The 20485-nt window shown below is 32.7% G+C and overlaps 1 protein-coding gene across 1 annotated transcript in view; it reads left to right on the top strand.

The window, feature by feature from the left end:
- Window positions 1-10130, top strand: part of LOC128545984 (uncharacterized) — a 43171-nt gene extending 33041 nt beyond the window's left edge. The window contains exon 4 of the mRNA XM_053527710.1: window positions 1412-10130. Coding sequence (XP_053383685.1) covers window positions 1412-2251 — 840 coding nt within the window. The 3' untranslated portion in view covers window positions 2252-10130. The remainder of the gene's footprint in view (window positions 1-1411) is intronic.
- The last annotated feature ends 10355 nt before the right edge of the window (window positions 10131-20485 follow it).

Genomic DNA, 20485 nt, shown 5'->3' with positions numbered 1-20485 from the left:
TTTGCATGTTACTATGTTAAAGACGCTCGCGGTAGTTTTGTAATTTCTTTTTCGCAATAATAGATTTTGATGAAATGTTTTGTATTACAAGATCATGTTATGATGTATTTAAAAATGAAATAAAAATACTAGGTCACTAGCACTGTTTCAGTTTTATTTGTCCTCAGATAATATGCTATTTTGAACATTTTTCAAAATTTCTATACTCCTACCATGTATTTCAAGTACAATAACTAGTATAAATTTGAAATCTAAGCATTTTATAACAGAAAACAATATTTCTAGTGGAGACATACTCAGAGAAATCAAAAGAAATTGACTTTGTAAAAAAGAACAATAGTTGTTCAGCTTACCGATGGTTTTTTTTTTTTTTTTTTTTTTTTTTTTTTTTTTTTTTTCATATTTTTGTTGGTATTTCTGATATTTTATCGACTTTTACATAATAGAACTAATTCAAACTCTACACATGTATTTGCTAATGTCTACCTAATCTAAAACAAAAAGAAAATTCATAGGTCACTACATAAGATTTGGCTTAAATCAAATAACAACGGGGTGGGGTGTGGCGGGCATTTATCGAACACAGGTTGGTACGAAATATATAATTTTATTTCAAACAACGGTATATTTTCAGCCAAAATCTTTGACAGTACTATGGTGTTGGGTAAATATCGACCCGTCCAAAAACACTATCGCAAGCGCCTTTAAGATAATTCTCCTCTATTCTGAATTCATCATTTGACAGTATTTGAGCTGAAAAATATATTTAATATTATACTCCATGTAAGGAAATGTTTTATCACATGAAATATAAATGATATACTGAAAACAATTCAACTTTTTTAAAAGGCATTGAATATAAGTCCAAAGAAATTCTTACGATTTTCACGACAAGTCAATGGCGAATAGTTCAACAGTGAGTAATAGTTTGTTTGGGTTTTTTTTTTGTATGAAATTGTAATGCTTTTAAATAAAACACCCAGTGTTTCGAAATCCTTTGTTAACATTTTCGATCATTATTCAGGCAGTTGCATTGAAATTAGATTAAACATATCTTAAAGGACAACTTAAAAGCGGAAGAAGATGAATGTTTAATAATGGCACATTGTCTCTTGAACGTCGTTATTTCGTCATTAAACTCCTATTGTTTTGAATGTTATTTCAACCTACATTTCTTATTCTAAAATGATCTCAACTTGGTGAAATATGCTATGTTTTCCTAGCGTTGAATATGAAAAGAACATAGCTCATAATATGTTTATGTAATAGGTAATACACATGATGTCTAACCGGCCATCTTGCTTACGGCCTATGTAATTTAATGTGTTAACAGCATTTGATACTAGTATCATGCAACATACTTCTGTAAAAGTTTTATGTCGTTTCTGTCATAGACGATCTTTTTTTTCAGACACTACAATTTGAAACAAACGCGGCAATGGAGAGAAGAATTATACTGATTGGTAAAACTGGCAACGGCAAAAGTTCAACAGGAAATACTTTGCTCGGTACATCTGCTTTCAAAACGGATGGTGATCTGAACCCAGTGACAGAAACTTTACAGTTGCGGAGTTCTTACAATGATACACACAATTTGAAGTACACCATATTAGACACTCCGGGGTTAATGGACACTACAGTGCCTTTAGGGGAACGATTGTTGGACATTCAACGGTCAGTAGAGTTATGTCCACAACCCCATGCCTTCCTGTTGGTATTTAGCTCCGTCACCCGCATGACAAAAGATGAAAAATACACTATCGATGTACTTCGGGTTACTTTCGGCGAGAGAATGTTCAAACATTGTATTGTTGTTTTTACACATGGAGAAGTGTTTCGTTCAGACAAGCATTTTGAACGTTTTTGGAAGCAGTCACCAATGATAGAAAAGCTTGTCGAAAGGTGTGATGGTCGAATAGCAAGAGTTGAGAACGACGAGGAGTTTCATCATGAAAAAGCTCTTCGTGATTTGATAGAAAATATGTCTTGCAAAACATATCAGTATTCATGCATCGAAGAGCACAAAAGTGTATTGCGAGCACACATAGTAAAGTACGTTCCTTCTGGGAATTTACTACATGAGCTATCAGTGCTAACACATGCGCTTGGCAGAAAGCTTAGTCCGAGTGTGTGGAAAGTTATGCTCGTTGGTGGAACAATTATCGCACTAAGTGCTTTGGGAGCTGGTGCTGGTTATGGGATCCTAGATGCGACTGGAGAAGCAGTTGGAATGGCTCTTCCGGGACCATAGCAGCAACCGTAATTAATAGTGTCGCAGTAGCTGCTGGGGCAGTATGGTCGTTGGCCTCTAGAGTAAAGTTCTGGTAGAAATAATACTGAGCGCATCGAACATTATGACATAGAAATGTGTAAAAGTAAATCGGTTGAACGCTATTGTAGAAAATATGTGCATTATAGTTGAGTTTTTAAGAGGAAGGTACATCTTTTTACATGTGTGGTTTCCTTTGCCATTGTTTACAAACGCTTGAATAATATTCTTTTGAATAAAATACACAGTTTGATAATTAACATTGCAATGCATTTGTACAATGAATCAGCCATAGTAACATCAATTATCTATTTTAATGATTGGCTTAGTTACTATGCCTCATTAGCACATTAAAAATCATCTTTCTTTTTTAATTTGCAGAAAAAAATTACAAAAGACCTATCAGTTCAGAGAAACTCTGTCTCTTACGTACTTTACATTTAAAAAAAGAATGCTATTGTTTGTACTTTAAGATCGGTATTAACCACACTGGGTCATATTGCAAATCAATTAAAATGCCAAAGTACTATGTTAGCAATTCACATCTTAATTTCATTTTATGTAAGTTTGACACAACTTGGTCACAGTCAACATACAACTACATATAAGATAAATATAATGCAACTAGAAGCCCAAGGGACAACGACTTTATTTTACACCTAGTTAATGCCGTTGTGTTGTAGAATACGTGTAGAAGGAGGACGCTGTTAACAGAACCGTGCTTCGACAAAACTGAAAATGAATTTCATGTTCTTGCTAGATGTCTATTGTATAGACTTATATTTATCCTTTTAGTATCTTTTTTATGCCCCCGAAGGGAGGCATATAGTTTTTGAACCGTCGGTCTGTCGGTCTGTCCGCAATTTTCGTGTCCGGTCCATATCTTTGTCATCCATGGATGGATTTTCAAATAACTTGGCATGAATGTGTACCACAGTAAGACGACGTGTCGCGCGCAAGACCCAGGTACGTAGCTCAAAGGTCAAGGTCACACTTAGACGTTAAAGGTCATTTTTCATGATAGTGCATTCGTGTCCGGTCCATATCTTTGTCATCCATGGATGGATTTTCAAATAACTTGGCATGAATGTGTACCACAGTAAGACGACGTGTCGCGCGAAAGACCCAGGTCTGTAGCTCAAAGGTCAAGGTCACACTTAGACGTTAAAGGTCATATTTCATGATAGTGCATTGATGGGCGTGTCCGGTCCATATCTTTGTCATTCATGCATGAATTTTAAAATTATTGGGCATGAATGTGTACCACAGTAAGACGACGTGTCACGCGCAAGACCCAGGTCCGTAGCTTAAAGGTCAAGGTCACACTTAGACGTTAAAGGTCATATTTCATGATAGTGCATTGATGGGCGTGTCCGGTCCATATCTTTGTCATTCATGCATGGATTTTAAAATTATTGGGCATGAATGTGTACCACAGTAAGACGACGTGTCGCGTGCAAGACCCAGGTCCGTAGCTCAAAAGTCAAGGTCACACTTAGACGTTAAAGGTCATATTTCATGACCATGCAATGATGGGCGTGTCCGGTCCATATCTTTGTCATTCATGCATGGATTTTAAAATAACTACGCATGAATGTGTGGCACAGTAAGACGACGTGTCGCGCACAAGACCCAGGTCCATAGGTCAAAGGTCCTAAACTCTAACATCGGCCATAACTATTCATTCAAAGTGCCATCGGGGGCATGTGTCATCCTATGGAGACAGCTCTTGTTTCCAATTGTGTTACTATTACATATGGTGACAAAGCCGGCAATGAAATTGTAAATAGTACGGGGGCCAATAAGGTCTACCACGAATAAGGTCCCCCCGAGACTTTTTTTCATAGGTACCAAATTGTTCGGCAGGACCAACTCTTTCAAAATAAAAAATGTTCCCATGAAAAAACTGTTTTGAACTATATATGATTTCACTGTATCCATGGCAACTGTTCATTTTTGAAAAGGACAACCATATAGATGATAATCAGTCATATCTTGGTCAGTGTACGTGATAAAACAATAAAAATGGTGACAAAATAGAGCTAAGACATTGGTCTTTAAATAGCAGCATTTTTGCTTTAATTAACTAATTTGTATATTCATGAATATTAATGAGAATGTTACAAAATGAGAAAATTTTGTTTAAAAAAAAAAGCATTTTCTAAGTTTCAAATCAATTGAAATGTAACAAACAGCTTTGGTCTGGTCTTAAAGTCACTCAGTGTGTTTTAATATATTATTTCGTTACTCTTATGATATTTTCTTTTACTCCAAACTGGAATGTGCTCAGCTAATTTGCATAAAATGAACCAGTGCCATAAACAACGAATTCAATTCTGAGACCACTAGTACTAAAACTGAATAAAATGATATAATTAGTTATTATCTAAGAAATAACAATTTTTATGTGGTCTATAATGTTTGCAGACATCGCGTTAACACTTTATTGAAAGAAGAATAAAAATGTAACATACATTACACATGTTACGTTACCATTTCAACAACCTTGTTGTATTGCATCAATTATGTAGAGAATATTCCAGAAACATAATTAATATTACTTATTTTGTACTATAATAATACAATATGCTTTTTTATTTGTCAGACAGTGTGATATTTTTCCGTAACACACTTTAAAATACGTTACCACTACCATTGCTTTTAAAAAGATATTTAAGAAGAAATCGAAGCCTAAATTGTCACATACTGATTTATTTAAATTGTTAGTGGTAAGTTTTAAGAAGGTTTTCTTCTATTATTTCAGAAATTGCCTAAAATATGTATTGCAACATCCATGTAACTTTAATTTTAGATGGAATTTCAATAAAACATACAATAATATCCATCTGTGCGTTCATAATATTATGATCGTACTGCTTATATGTGCAGTCGTCCTGTGAGTAAAAAGTAAGTTTTATAACAAGTATTTTTTTTTAATTTTAGAAATAGTAGCATTATAAGAACGAATACAAAACCAACCCTAGCTCGATAGGACGAATCATAGGGTATTGAGTCAGATATCTGGATGAGGCCTTTGCTCTCCATGACGATTCAATAAAGATATTGTGTCTGAAGTCAAAAGACTTACACCTGTATAATACGGAGAACTTAGCACTGAGTAGTTCCGGTACTGAATCCAGGGACACTTGTTAGGTTAACTGCTCAACATTACATGACTGAATGTCTGTTGCAAAGCGATGCTAAACCAAAACTAACAAACAAAAGAAAATATGCAGCTATTTAAGTAAACAGATTTAAAAGTTTTACCAGGTTGACAAAACTGTTTTAGTGACACCAAATCAAGATATAAGAAATATATAAAACTTTACAGATATGAAATAAAGAAAACTATTGTTGTCATTTTGAAACATTCACAAGTATGACAGAATGTACAACATATTCTTTTAATATTTTAAATTTACAGACAATGACTAAATTGTGTTATGTGATGGAATATTCATGGATATACCGGAACATTAAGAGAAACACTACTAAGAGAAGCTATACATCAATCATAACAAATAAAGTTTGGTTATCAATTAAGTTAGGTACCAAAGGTTATGACAAAAGCATGACCTGTCTTTGTCAAAAGTTCAAACTGTAGCAAGAAACTCGAGAGCATGATACAAATTGCTTCTGAATCAAAGTGTTATCAAATGTCATTCATAAAAGAGTGATTTTGAGAGCCTATGATCTTCTTTTGTCAGTTACTTTCTATTTTTATAAATAATCTGTTATAAAGCAACATATTATTCATAACACCTAACCAACAAGAGAGCAAATATGCTGTAATAGGTAACATTACAGTGAAAATATTGTAAGTCACATCTTAATCAAGACGTGCAGAATGTGATTTTCTTGTAACACTGCTGCCTCAAATTGTGTGCAGTCCATATTTTTCAAACATTTCATGTAATTTTAGATTCAGATTTTAACTAATCCATACAATTTTACTATTACAGAACACTGTTTTAAAAGCTAATGCTAGGGGTGTGAGGGCAATTTCACATTTCACTACATCTAACGAACGACACAATCAAATCAAATCAGCTGTTATTTTGCTTGGTTGTGTTGTTATGCTTCCAGAGGATCATCTTAAAAAATATTTGCTATCACAAAAAAGTCTTTAAGTGCCATGTGATGTTTAAAAATGTCTCCTCGTACTCGGTTTCAGTGTTGTTAAATTTTATGGCCCTTTTTGATCATGTTTCTTCACTTCATTACCTCTCATAAACAGACTTGATCCAACTGAGTTTGCTTTTTTATTTGCTTGGTTGCGTTCTTTGCTTCTAAAGGATCTTCGTAAAGTCAATTGCAACATGTTTTCAGCAACTCTGAAGTGTCGTTCAGAAGGCACTCAGTATTTTCCTAGAAGTTTTGAATAGCATGATGTAATTGTTTTCTTAACAATTTTGGTTTTCAAACACTTAATATTGTTTTTGCAATTTCATAAGTTTAAATCTTAAGATTACTAAAAGTACCTGAATATTTCATTTTGTTTTTTAGTTTTTGTTCAGTGCTGCTTTTCAACAGTGAATAATTTATTAATAGGCCCATAAATATCTCAATACAATATATGTTTTCCTCAAACTCAAAAACAAAAAAACAAAAATAAAAAAAATAAAGCCCACCCGCTTAGCTCAGTAGGGAGAGCGTTGGTCTACGGATCGCGGGGTCGCGAGTTCGATCCTCGGGCGGGGCGTATGTTCTCCGTGACGATTTGATAAAAGACATTGTATCTGAAATCATTCGTCCTCCACCTCTGATAATTCATGTGGGGAAGTTGGCAGTTACTTGAGGAGAACAGGTTTGTACTGGTACAGAATCCAGGAACACTGGTTAGGTTAACTGTCCGCCGTTACATGACTGGAATACTGTTGAAAAACGGCGTTAAACCCAAAACAAAACAAACAAAACAAAAACAAAATGCTTTATTTCTCACGTAAATAACTGCATAGATACACTTCACAATCACACAAAACAAGATAAATGTTCCATTATAAAAACATTTTCCATGAAAGGCAGCCACAAACTGTAACCCTATTATCAGTGTATGGATGTTAGCAGGGATTTATACGTAATTAATGTATACAGAATATATACATAACAATACATAATCAATGTAAAATGTAATTATTGACAACAATATTGAAACCATCAAATAAAAGAACAACATATTTAAGAAACTGATATTTGTATAATTAAACTGATAGATGCATTAATTCCAAATGAAAAAGGAACATTGAATGTGTAATGAATGTTTCAGATGATTTCTTGGTTGACAAAAGTAAAGAAAGAATGTTAGAATTAATACTTTAAAGTTTTAACAAATCAATGATATCATAATATTGATAACAATGATTCAAATTTCTTCCTACATATTTGTAAATACAGCAAAATACAGTGGTAACGTATTTTAAAGCGCAGTTATGGAAAAAAAATCTCAGCAGTTGTGGAAAAAAATTCATTGTTTGAGAAGTATGGAACTATACTATATTTTGTAAGAGTATTTAATAACTTGATAACTAAATATTCCTGTGCTATTTTCTGAGAAAATAACGATACAATAAAACAAGATTACTGGAATGGTAACGTAACATGTGTAAAGTATGTAATAAACAGATTCCTCCTTCTAATAAGTATTTACACTATATTTTCATATGATATAGCTCAAATAACACAAGTTTATTGATTACAGTTTATTTCATCATGTTGTTCAGTTTTTGTTATATCTTGTTTCCAGAGATGTCTGTATTAGCATAGACTAGTTTATGCAAATTAGCTAAGATATCTAATGTAGAAAAATTATTTACCTTCAGAGTAACAAAAAACTATTCCAGAAAACACTGAGAGCCATCAAAGCTGTCTGATCCATATTTTCTAAATAATTGATGTAATAAAATAAGGTTATTGAAATGGTAACGTAACATGTGTAAAGTATGTTACATACTGATTCCTCCTTCAAAAAGGTGTTTAAACTACATTTCCAAACAATATAGTTCACATAATTGTTATTTTAATGATAACAATTAATTATATCATTTTATTAAATTTTATTGGTATCTTGTTTCCTGAGACGGTGGTTGTGGATGTGGTTACTTTTATGCAAATTAGCTAAACATACATATTTTGGAGTTACTGTAAAGAATTTACCATCAGTGTTAGAAAATACTAATTTAGAAAACACTAAGAGACTTCCAGAACAGATCAAAACTGTTTGGTACATTTAAATTGATTTAAAACTTGTATAAAATTTTGTCATTTTGTAACAGTCTCATTAATATTCATAAATATGCAAATTAGTTAATTAACATAACAATACTGCTATTTTAAGGCCAATGTCTTAGCTCTATTTTGATACCATTTTTATTGTTTTATCACCAAAACTAACAAGATATGACTGATTATCATCTATATGGTTGTCCTTTCCAAAAATGAATGTTTGCCATGGAAACAGTGAAATCATATATAGTTCAAATAAGTTTTTTCATGGGAACATTTTTTATTTTGAAAGAGTTGGTCCTGCCGAACAATTAGGTACCTATGAAAAAAAGTCTAGGGGGGATGCATGGTAGACCTTATTGGGCCCCCACCTATAAAACTTTAGGTAGTTCTGCACGTTTGATAAACTGGAAGTGATGGCGTAACGTCATTTATCGGGAAAACGGAGAATAAAGCCTGGATTCGGCGTACGAAATAAAAATTATTCTAAGAATACATGACAACCTGTGAGTAATTTAATTAAAATGTCACTGTTACTATATTTCAGAAGTCGATACATATGACGATTTAAATAATTCAAAATAATATCCCAAAATTAACGTAAAATATCCGGTTCACTTTTTTTTAAATGATAGTCAAAATCTCAAAAATAAGCACGCGGACCTATAAATTTTATTTCACTATATTATAAGCCATATGTTGATTTACAACTGTGACAAGTTTCATCAAAATGTACATTGTAGAAAAATTTCTATTCGCGAAAATATTATGAAAGTTATGAAAGTTATGATTTTCCCATAGATTCCCATTGTAAAAAAATGTGTGAGATCCCCTTTTTTTCAAATAAGTCTAGCAAACAATCAAGCACACGTCCCTATCATTTTTCTTTGCTGAATTTACTAGGTATATTCTGAAGTTTTGAACAATCGGAGTTTAATCCTTTTCTATATTGTAGAAAAAAATCGATTGAAACGTGCAGAACTACCTTAACGAGACAGGTTCATATTAACTATATATGATATAGTATACATGCGTTTTTGTTGATATATTAAACATGCTCCTTGACATAGTTTTTGATTTTTTTTTTGTCTTATTTCATGTAACTTCACTACACTTTCCTCTATCAGATTCCAAAAAATGAATTGAAAAGTTCAAATATAAACTATTTATTTGATGAATTTCCAAGATAAACATTACATATTTGGCACACCCTTCTCAAAAGAACAGCCAGGCTATAAATTTAGCCAAGGTATTTCTTCTAGACCATCAGCTGAGCAAATGATTTCTTGAATCTCAATAATTATAGTAGTGTGGTCATCCAAGACTCTAAAGGAAGCGCCAATGGGAGCTATATTGCTTTAAAGTAACCGAAATTATTTTGCTTTTGTTCTTTCTTCAGAAATGTGGACAAAAAACATGCTAAAGCAGGTCACCCCTCTACTCTTTAAGACAATACTGGTCTATACCAATTTAGTCTTGATTTAAACAGCATCTTATTTATCATATGTTTAAAACTCATAACTCGTAGTGAATGGTGTTATATGTATTATATAGCAAACTGTACATGTTTACACCTTTTACATTCTGTATTATATAACAGATGTGAGACTTTAATAAACTCTATGTTTGTTGGACTGTCTCTTTGCCTTTACTATAAAATGTTAAGGCTCCCGTGGCCGAGTGGTTTAGGTTGCTGATTCTAATCACCTGCCCCTCATCGATGTGGGTTCGAGCATAACTGTGGCATTAAATTCTTCATGTGAGGCAGCCATCCATTCTGCTGGCTTCCTAAAGGTCGGTATTTCTACCGAGTGCCCGCCGCTGATGAAATAATGCATGGAGGGACACCCGGGGTCTTCCTCCACCATCAAGGCTGAAAAGTCGCCATATGATCTATATCTGTGTCGGTGCGGCGTTAACGCCAACCAAAAAAAAAAAAAAAAAAATTGTTACAGTAAGTCCATGTGTCGGCGACGTTTTACCATATTAAAAGGTAAGGAAGATGAATAAAATTAAAAGATAGTTCTTTGAATGGAAAGGAAACATAAAACACATTAAAAGATAAAATTGCATTCGTGGCATCCCTAGCACCTTTTCTAGTGAAAATGTGTTACGTAACAAAACATCGGATGACCGCTATGATTCCAAATTACCACCAGGCAATATGATTACATTGAGTGGCGAATTTTAATGGTCAGAAAAGTCCGTCGGAAGCATAAAACCCAAACACTGAAGCTGAACGTGCAGATTAATAAAATGTTCAAACCTCCCTCACGCCCATAGCTTATGCGAAGGTCTATTACAGTAAAAATAAATGCCCTCAGTGATCCTAAAAGACCGGAAAATATAACAGAGTCCAAGTACGGGAAGATATATTTTACAACTGCCACACGGCACTCAAATACTGCTATTAGACAGTTGGCGAAAGCCCCGAGAAAAAAATCCGTAGGCATTTTTTAGTACAATATGGTATCATACATCAAAATGCTTGTTGTGGTATATGGAATTCAGCCAGGGTGGATACCAGGCTCAAATATTCCTATTCAAGTTTTCGTGAGGCCCCAAAAGGGGTGCACGTGATAAGAAATAATAATGAAAGTAAAATGTTGTTTAAATTACAGGTTAAGGTAAATCTGACTTAAATATATAATAGAGTGGAAAGATTCAATTATATAATATAATCTGAGGTATAAATGTAATTTTCGAGTGAAATTAAAGACTAAGAGGTCTTAAATTGGGGGTTCTCCGTCAGACGGCATTTACATGATGATGTGACGTATCCAATATGTTAAAATTTGCGATACAATGGTATAATTAACATGTAATTAAGAAATGAATGTTTAACCTATAGTATCCAGTGCATATAAAAAACTAAGACACACTACATTTTCTTTGAAATTTCATATATAATCAGGAGGACCAAAAAGGAGTTACACTCAAAATGAATAATTTCAACCGGACATGCTGCATATCATTTTTGCAATCAACGTAACATCCGGTTAAGTGTGTGGATATACACACGCAGTCATAAAACATTAACTGTACTAAAACTTATTGTGTAAAGTAATTTTATTCTTTTTATTATTGCAGCATCATTTTTATTGAGGTCTGAGAACACTAAAACCGAGACTTTCGCAAAACACTTTAATACATATAGAATAAGTAACTCAGAGAATTTCAAGAAATTGTAGAGCCAATATATTACATATACATGTTACTTCGCTGCATTTCATTTCCTTATTTTCATTTAATAGTTACTTCAATAAGAGTGCGTAAAATATCGGTTTATTGGTACTTTTGAAACACATATTGTTAAATTGCCCAAATATGGAATACTGAACCGATATATACACTCAAAAAAGTAAACACGCAATATCCCTTTCTGGCAAAGATTTTTTTTTTTTGCAAAACATTGTATTTGTTGTACATTGATATACACATATAAATTGCCAAACTTTTCAAAATTCCAGTGCATTTGAAGAATAGTGAGAGCTATTCTGTTCACTTTGGTGTTGGTGTCGCCTTTGTTGACATCCTCACCTTAGATAAGTTTTGCATGTAAGTTCATATCTTAGCAACCAATATATGTGTTGGATTAAAATTTTAATAAGGCTTTTGTGTCATCTAACCTTTTGAAATAAAAATAATCTTGAATGAGTTTAATACAAAATATTATTCGTTTTCAACCTAGAATATTTGGTAAAAGTTTACCATGTACCTAAAAAAACAAGGTGTATTTCAGAAAATACATGCATTTGATTAAAATTTCACATAGTGCTTCCGGTCATCAAACCTCGGGAAGTAACCAATATATGGTTTTGTAAGTCTAGTCCAGTCATGGTCCTTGTTAAACGTAGAAGATGTTGAATAGTCGAGCACAAGGCATTTGGGCAGCTACTGTTATTAAAATCGTTATCGGACTTTATCCATGGGCAGAACAGGCATTTTTCAAAAATATTTTGTTGAAGCAGTGGTATGCCATAAGTCCATTTGACATTCAGTTGTTATGAAATGGTGGAGTCATCAGATGTAATAATATTACTGCAATATAGAAAACCTCGTGTGACATTACACGTAAATGTTTGTAATTGCGTCTACATCACACAAAGTGTTTTGCAAGGTAAAAACTTCAAACTTATCAGACTTAAACTCTTGGTCAATTCATTAATCATTTAACAGTATCAAGACTTTTACGGATGTTTGGTATGTCATTCCTTACTGATGATCGAATTTCTGTATATCGAAATGTAATTAATATGAGTTTCTAAGGTGGTAGTGAAATGAATAACAACACAGGCACCATATGTTCATGTAACACAAGTCATGCTTAGACTGTCCTAAAGAATGGATGTTGCATTTTTACTTTTTGAGAGTATTTTCAAAGCACAAGGCTAGACTAAAAAAAATCGCAAGGACAAATATTCATTAAGAGAAACTACGTTCGAAGAAAGAACCTCCCCCCTCAAACAAAAACCCCATATCAGTGATTGTATGGATGTGTGCATGATTAACTTTACACTTAATATACATGAACAAAGTAAAAAATACAGACAACGAGAAAGACACGGACACAAAAAGAAACAAAGTGGAGCACATATTTGGAACTGTCAGTTGCAAAAACACAACTTGGAAATTTAACCAGTAAAAAGTGAAGTAAACCTTATCCTTCCAACTTTTCAGATTTGCATAACAGTGTAAATAAAAGACGTAATGGCAAAGTATGTACAATACGAAATGTTTCTGTAAATTTAGATATAAAGTAAGCCTAACAGCTATTAAGACATGTACTCAGTTCTTTTCACCTGAGCAAAATAGGTTTCTAGAGCATAATAAGCCTAGAACTGAAACAATGACCATTAATATTTTTTAAATGTTGAGCTGAAACTTCATGGAGAGCCCTCAGGTTGAAATCTAGCCCTGACCATCACTAAGGTGCCAGGAAAATCGTTTCATGCAGTCATTTGTACATAAAAATGCTTACTCTTAGGAATCCTTAAAAGTATAACTATCGTTAATAACGAACAACAAAATATACATACTTAATCTATTATCAAAATTGTAAACAAACAGATTTCACAGGTCCTGTACATTCTTGTTCCTATAGCATGAATAGAGGCGAGTATATGAGGACAAAGAAGAGCCGATATCTACAATCTGCAAGGCACAAAATTACACAAAATACTAATGATTACATCAATTTTGTAAATATTAGAATTTTCTAGTCCTTTTGTGGCTACTTCATAAACACCACCTACCAAAAACGTAGCTGGTAGGGAAAATAGGTGGAACATGTTCACATGAACATCAGTGATCCTTTTCAGGTAATGAAATACTTACAATAATAAAATGTAACTATCAGCTGTGCAGTGTCATTGTGACATTTACTGAAGTGGACACACACCAGTACTGGTGTCATGTGGTACACTAAAAGTTGACCTCCAGATTGAGCAGAGGAAACCTAAATACTTGACAACTGCTCCACTGATACCAAATTGGTTAAAAATGTCTTTGACTTGTTTCTCTGGCTAGCTGAATCAAGTGATCTGGTTGTTGTTTGGGGTATATTCCAATGTTACAAGAGATCAGATAAATAAAGAAACATGTATAGGTGACATTGCCAATGAATATAATTGTAGGCATGCTACTAGTATATCAAGAGGGCACACATTTAAGATTAATCTGGTCTTTGAGCTATATTTATACTATGGCATATTAGTTAAAGTTCCACTTACATTCTATTAAAGAGATGTGAATACCACCATACATATAAAATGGTGAATCATAAATCGTCATATGTTAAATATATTTCAGCAATGATTCTGTTAACTAGTAACTACTTATTAATCTAAATTATCATGAAATCATCAATTATTCTACAATAACATGACCCCATAGTGGTGCCTTTTTTTATTATTTTGTGTATTAGAATGCCTGTTACCCGCCTGAACCTTAAATACTCAACCTTACTGTCGTAGAGATTTCACAAATAGAGTAAAAACAATATACTTCTAAATTATGCGTTACCTATCAAAAATTTCAAAATATTTTTTTAAAAACCCTGTTATGGGCCTCAAATTCTAAAATAATTAGTGTGATGAACATATTTATTCATCTTACAATACATTTAATCTAAAACAGATAAACATTTCATCAAATAATGATAAAAATGAAAATTTTCTTTAATTTCCCTTAAAATTGAGAAGAAACTAATTGTCCCCATTTGGGGCCTCACAAAAAAATAAAAAATGGATTTTGAGCCTGGTATCCACCCTGGTTGAATAGAAGAAAGAATAACGAACGTTTTAAGGTATAATACCATATTGTACTAAAAATGCCTACGGATTTGTTAACCAGGCCTCTTTTCCCAGTTAGCCAACTGTCTATATTGAGATAGATTATAAAATGTATAAAATCGAAACAAAGCTATTATAAAGGTAAATGTCGTTGCGTGTGTGTGCATCGAGTTTGTCCAGTCCACAGAGTAACTATAGCGTACTGAACTTAAAGAAGCAAATACCTCTTTTGGGCCATCAGACCAAATTATTCGTAGTAAACATTTCGTATTTCAATATCAAAATAAAGAATGATTTCTTATAAATATCAAACATGAAAGGACATTGCAGTTTTCAGAATAATTGTGAAAATTTTCTGTTTAGTCTAAGTACAGTTGATAAATATGAGCGCTTCTCCCTCTGAAAATACCTTCTTCCTTGCTGCAGTTGATTTTGTGCATGCCGCCAAATACCCCAAAATAAAACACGACGAACTTAGAGAAAATAAGTTATTACGTTACTGAAAATTATGTTCGAGTGTCTCTTATTTGATATTCATTGAGGATATGTATAACTTAAGCGGTAAATGTGGGGTTTACATATTAAGCATCTCACCTTACATAAATCAATAGCACCATCTATATTCGATTATCGATTGAGCACATACTAAATTCCTTGATAAAGGATTATTCTTTGTTCTGGTGATAGTTGACTGGTTTTGCAGTTAAATCTATTATTATAATGTCAGCTAACTTCAGCCAAACCGATATATTATACCAGTGAATAATTCGTACATTTAACATTTCACAAAGTATTGTGTTTCTTCAAAACGTATGAACTCATTGATTACTTGAGGATTGCAAAAGAAAACGTTAGTGTATTTAGATATTTTTCAAAAGATAAGCAATCGATTTAAACAAGCAACTCATTTAAACAGTCAACGACCTTAAAGTAACGTAAGGGAATAGGGTTAACTAGTTGCAATTTACTCTACAAGCATGTGTGCAACGACCTTTAGTTAACACAACAGTAATAACTTTGTTTAAATCATACCCCATGCAGCGCAGACCACCATTAAAAAGAAATTAAAACCTATATGATTACCATCTATTGAAAATATGACTTAAACATAAGTAGACCTTTGTTAAAAACAACCTATGGTATGGCATATTTTGATATTCATTATCTACCAGGTGGCATTTTTATGTATTTTATCATTGTTCAAACATTTCAAGAATGACAACTGTAAAATATCATAATCATGCAAATATTCTTTTCTTAACATATTGGTAAAAGCAAATGTTACAGTGTACCCTATAATATCATACCACAGGTAAAGTCAGTAAGTTTTTAAAAAAATCTGTAAGAAGATTATATCAATTTACACCATTTGCAGTGTATAGATTTTCTGACTGAATATGTAAACATGCAGTCGAATATTTAGGATTGGCACGCTCGGACAAAATATCAAGTAGAACTATTCTTAAGACTTTTTTCTTTGTACAGTTTGTATTTAAGAGAACGTATTTTGGCAAACGGCAATTTTTAATTCATTTTTTTTAATTTACTTTTACTTCAAGTTGCTGAAAATGATATTCAGATTTCATTACAACCTCTGTCAAGAAAGGTTTTATTGTGCTTTGTAAAGAGCCTTTAAGCATGTTTATCATGAAAAGGACGCTACGTAAATCTTTTATTATGTGTATGTAATTATGGTATATTCTTCCTAATATGAAATCAATCTTGTTTATTGTCATTGAAATACGGCAATTAGCTGTCACATAATAAATCATTTGGTGCCATTTACAGTGAAATGTAGCCGTGAAATGTAAAGACAAAATATGCGAAGTAAACTTGATGTGAACTAAAGATAGGTAAAGGGCTTGACGTCTACTTAAAAAAAAATAACAGAAAAAGAAAACATGATATAAACTACTTATACAACCTACATGTATACTGCTGTTAAAGTGCAGATCAAACAGGTTATCAAGGTACATAACAATATAAGTCAAAGTTGATTAGTTATGAAGGCAATGCAGATATGAAAAAAAAGGATATTTGGGACTCGAGTCCAATATGAAAAAATACGGAGTTTGTGGACTGTAGATTTCCGATGTTGCTATATATACTTAAGAAAATATAAATGCATTTTAAATCACACAGTACTGGTTTCTATTCTATTGTCACGTAATAGATCGAAATGCTTCCAACTGGTTGAAAATAAATAGATATTAAGATACCACATAAATAACATCCAAGAAGTACTTTATTTCCCATGTACCTTTTCATTTTATTTGTTTTCTATTAAATGTCTTTTTTAAGAGTACCTGATTCTTGTACACTATGGACGGGACAACTCATCCGATTCCTAATAAAGAGTCATTTTGGAATTACTTCCCTTGAAAACAGCGGCCGTAGAATGAATTTTAAAAAATGCGATAACATAATTTTGAATGAAAAATGTAAATGTAAACTCAATTTTTTGGTGAGAACATTTCCTATCCGTTGATTTTTTTGGATTTGGTTCATATTTCATGAAAAGTTGTTTTCGATCATTTTACACTTGAAGATAATATAGGTATTTTAAGAGAAGAGCGTGTTTTAAAATGTGCAATGTTGTTTGTCAGTTAAAATGCGTCATTTTTTTGTTTATTTTTACGTCTATTTTTAGTGGTGTAAAATAAAGAGTTAATTTAACAGTGCTGAGTACAATACTGAAACTGATGAAACTTGTACACTGTGCCAGTAATAGCCTATATTGGAACTTGGCATTTAAATATAGGTTATCACTGCTGTTAAATTGTCCAGTAGAATTCAGTATTGTACTCAACACTGTACCTTCCAATATTTAAGGTTTTTAAAGAAAATGATATCAGAGAATATTACAAGAATGTGTCATTTTGTCCTGGTTTATTTTCTCATTCAGTAGATCAAAATGTGTGTCAAAATACCGATAAGTCTGACACAAAATAATCATACCATTTTGTTCCTTATCTGTCTTCCAATTTTCCGTATATTTTTACATGAAAGCAGGTATAATAGAATAGAAAAAGTGAGAACTCAAAGGTCGCCCAACACGACAAGTATGAAAATGTGGAATGTTCGTTTTAATTGAACCTGTTCATGGACAGCAGAGGAAATACATGCTACCACTAGCCCCAGGTTGAGCAGAAATCAAACATTTACACATGTTAAATGTACAAAGATACAATACGGGGGTGTACATGGAACAGTCAATGATATACTTTAGTGAAATTCCATGAAAAGCGGTATGTGTCAACTGAATGATTTATTGCCATGCAAAACAAAACTCTCTAATGGAAGGTGACATTAATTATCTGAACTGCAATTAAACCTAATGCTCTGATATCTGCTAATAGTATACAATAATGTGTTAATAGCACACAGTGTATGGGTTAGAATTTGCATGGTTAATAAATATGAAAACGTACTTTAACAACATCTTATTTTTAAAGATGGGAAAAACTAAAAATATGGAATACTTTATCATATTAAAAGGGTGTGATTCTGAAAAAATGTACTACAATATTTATTTCATCAGATCTGTATGACACATGAGCTCGTTATGTTGAATATTTGTACAAAGTTACTTAGATGTCCGTACTTTGATGAAAAAGTTGCAGAATGGAAAAAAATGCCAAGAAGGCCCTAAAATATTTAACAGTCTAGACAGGAAATAACTAATGTTGACATTTGACCTCGGACTTTGCGCTGGATTTGTTCCAATATATATTAAAATCCTTTCTAATGGATGATAGATTTACGAAAACAACATACTTAAATTTGACTTCCGAGTATGAGCTTCACCTAAGCGGTGCTAGGGGTCTTGATGTTGCACACAGCAAATTTTCTCATTATGGGGAACATTTGTGCCGAGTGATATTAAGATCCCCTGACAGATGAAAGTGATATGGCCTATTTAGGCTATAAATCTATTGACCTTTGAGCTCAAAGTGTGAACTTGTCCTTTGAACTAGGGATTCGAGTATTGTGCATGACATGACTCCTTATAATTGAAGACAATTGTGCTAAGTAATCTCCTGCTGGATTGTAACGTTAAAGACTAGACAGTAAACGTAATATGTTTAGCTTTGATCTCAAAGTTTGTCCTTGACATCTGAGCAAAGGGCCTTGGTGTTACCCATGAAAAGTTGTCTCATTAAATTTAACATATTGCCAATAATATTAAACTCCCTTGTTGGATAATCTAGTAATGCTCCGGTAAGGAAAAAGGCCCTCCAAGACTGACATTTGAGCTGTTGCGCATGACACATCTCATTATGAGAAACATTTTTTTTCCAAGTAATATTCAAATCTCTTGATGAATTATAAGACTTGAGAATCGGAGAGGAAAATTTTGTTCAGAAAAGAAAAAAGAAAACGTTTAATGAAGTCAAAATAAATGTCGTGCAGAACGATCTGAAAGTATCGAAATATAAAATCAGCCAACAGTTATTGTTTATGTAAATAATGCATTTAAGGAAAAATAAGATTTTGTACTATTCAACAGTATTTCATTTAATTACATACTTTTAAAGTGGTATCTAAAATCATTCGGATGAATGTTGACTAAGTCAGGTTACAGACATGCAAAAATGTAATTTCAGTGCAAACATATCGCGATTAGACACATTGCTAGATGAACACAAAAACCTACAGTTCTACAGAAAATTTTTTATCTGTTTTAGTTCCGACATATCCACCCTATAACGATTTTTTTTTAAATTTTTTGAAGCCACCAAGTTTGCTATCAACATGTCATTTATATTTCAGTTGTCTAATGTGAAAATAACCTTTTCTGGCAAAGACTTATTGACAACAGTCTTATAAAAAATATAACGCTTAAAGACTTCATAAAATTCATTATTTTTGTGTTTGGCGTTTAAGAAAGGTTGCAATAACATTTAGACTTAAAGCATATTGGCCAATTTAGTATTGACGGAGTAGGAGTAAGATAGTATCTAAAAGCGTCATGTCGCTTTAGTCGTTTCACCAGTTAACAGCCATGAATGAAAAGCTAATCTATATTGCTTATTTATTAAGAAATATAATACATATACGCCCTACTTTTTCCATAACGTCAAATGCAAACTAGTCATAACTAACGTGTGACCGAGAATGAAGTTAATTCTGTCATTGGTCTTCGTTCGTTTTAATTTTCAGTCAAATCAAGGTAATCTTCACGTCATCCCTTTAAAGGATTCTCCCTGCATATTGATACACTTTTGGAGTCTAGCTATCCATGATACTAATACTGCAAAGTAGTATCCCCTTAGCACAACGAAAAATTGTAGAACCAAAGGCATGCGATCATCTGGCACAGTCTTCTTTAATTTCAAGCACTCAGCCAAAATAATATTTACCTTCCAAATTGCCATAGTGTGAGTTATTTGACAATTTTCTTCTACCACATAGGCCTACCTAGCGGCAGAATGTTTTTTTTTTTATTTCTGCAACAACAGGCCGAATCTATCTTTAAGACTATTTTGACACACTAGAAATATTTTAACATAATGAAAAACTGTTCTTAACTACATAACTACCTTGGGTACAACACAGTTCCGCGTTTCAATAAAGCTTTGAAATACAGCCACTGCATAAATGTGTAGAATCCTTCAATAAGTACGTTAGTCAGTTCTAACTGGATTAAATCTATATTTCCCAGGTATGTTAGGTAAACAACCCTAATCAAGTAAATGAA

The sequence above is a fragment of the Mercenaria mercenaria genome, chromosome 17 (assembly GCF_021730395.1).
Source record: "Mercenaria mercenaria strain notata chromosome 17, MADL_Memer_1, whole genome shotgun sequence".
NCBI classification, from domain to species: domain Eukaryota; kingdom Metazoa; phylum Mollusca; class Bivalvia; order Venerida; family Veneridae; genus Mercenaria; species Mercenaria mercenaria.
The sequence above is the reverse complement of the archived record's forward strand: the minus strand, read 5'-3'. Positions and strand labels throughout refer to the sequence as shown.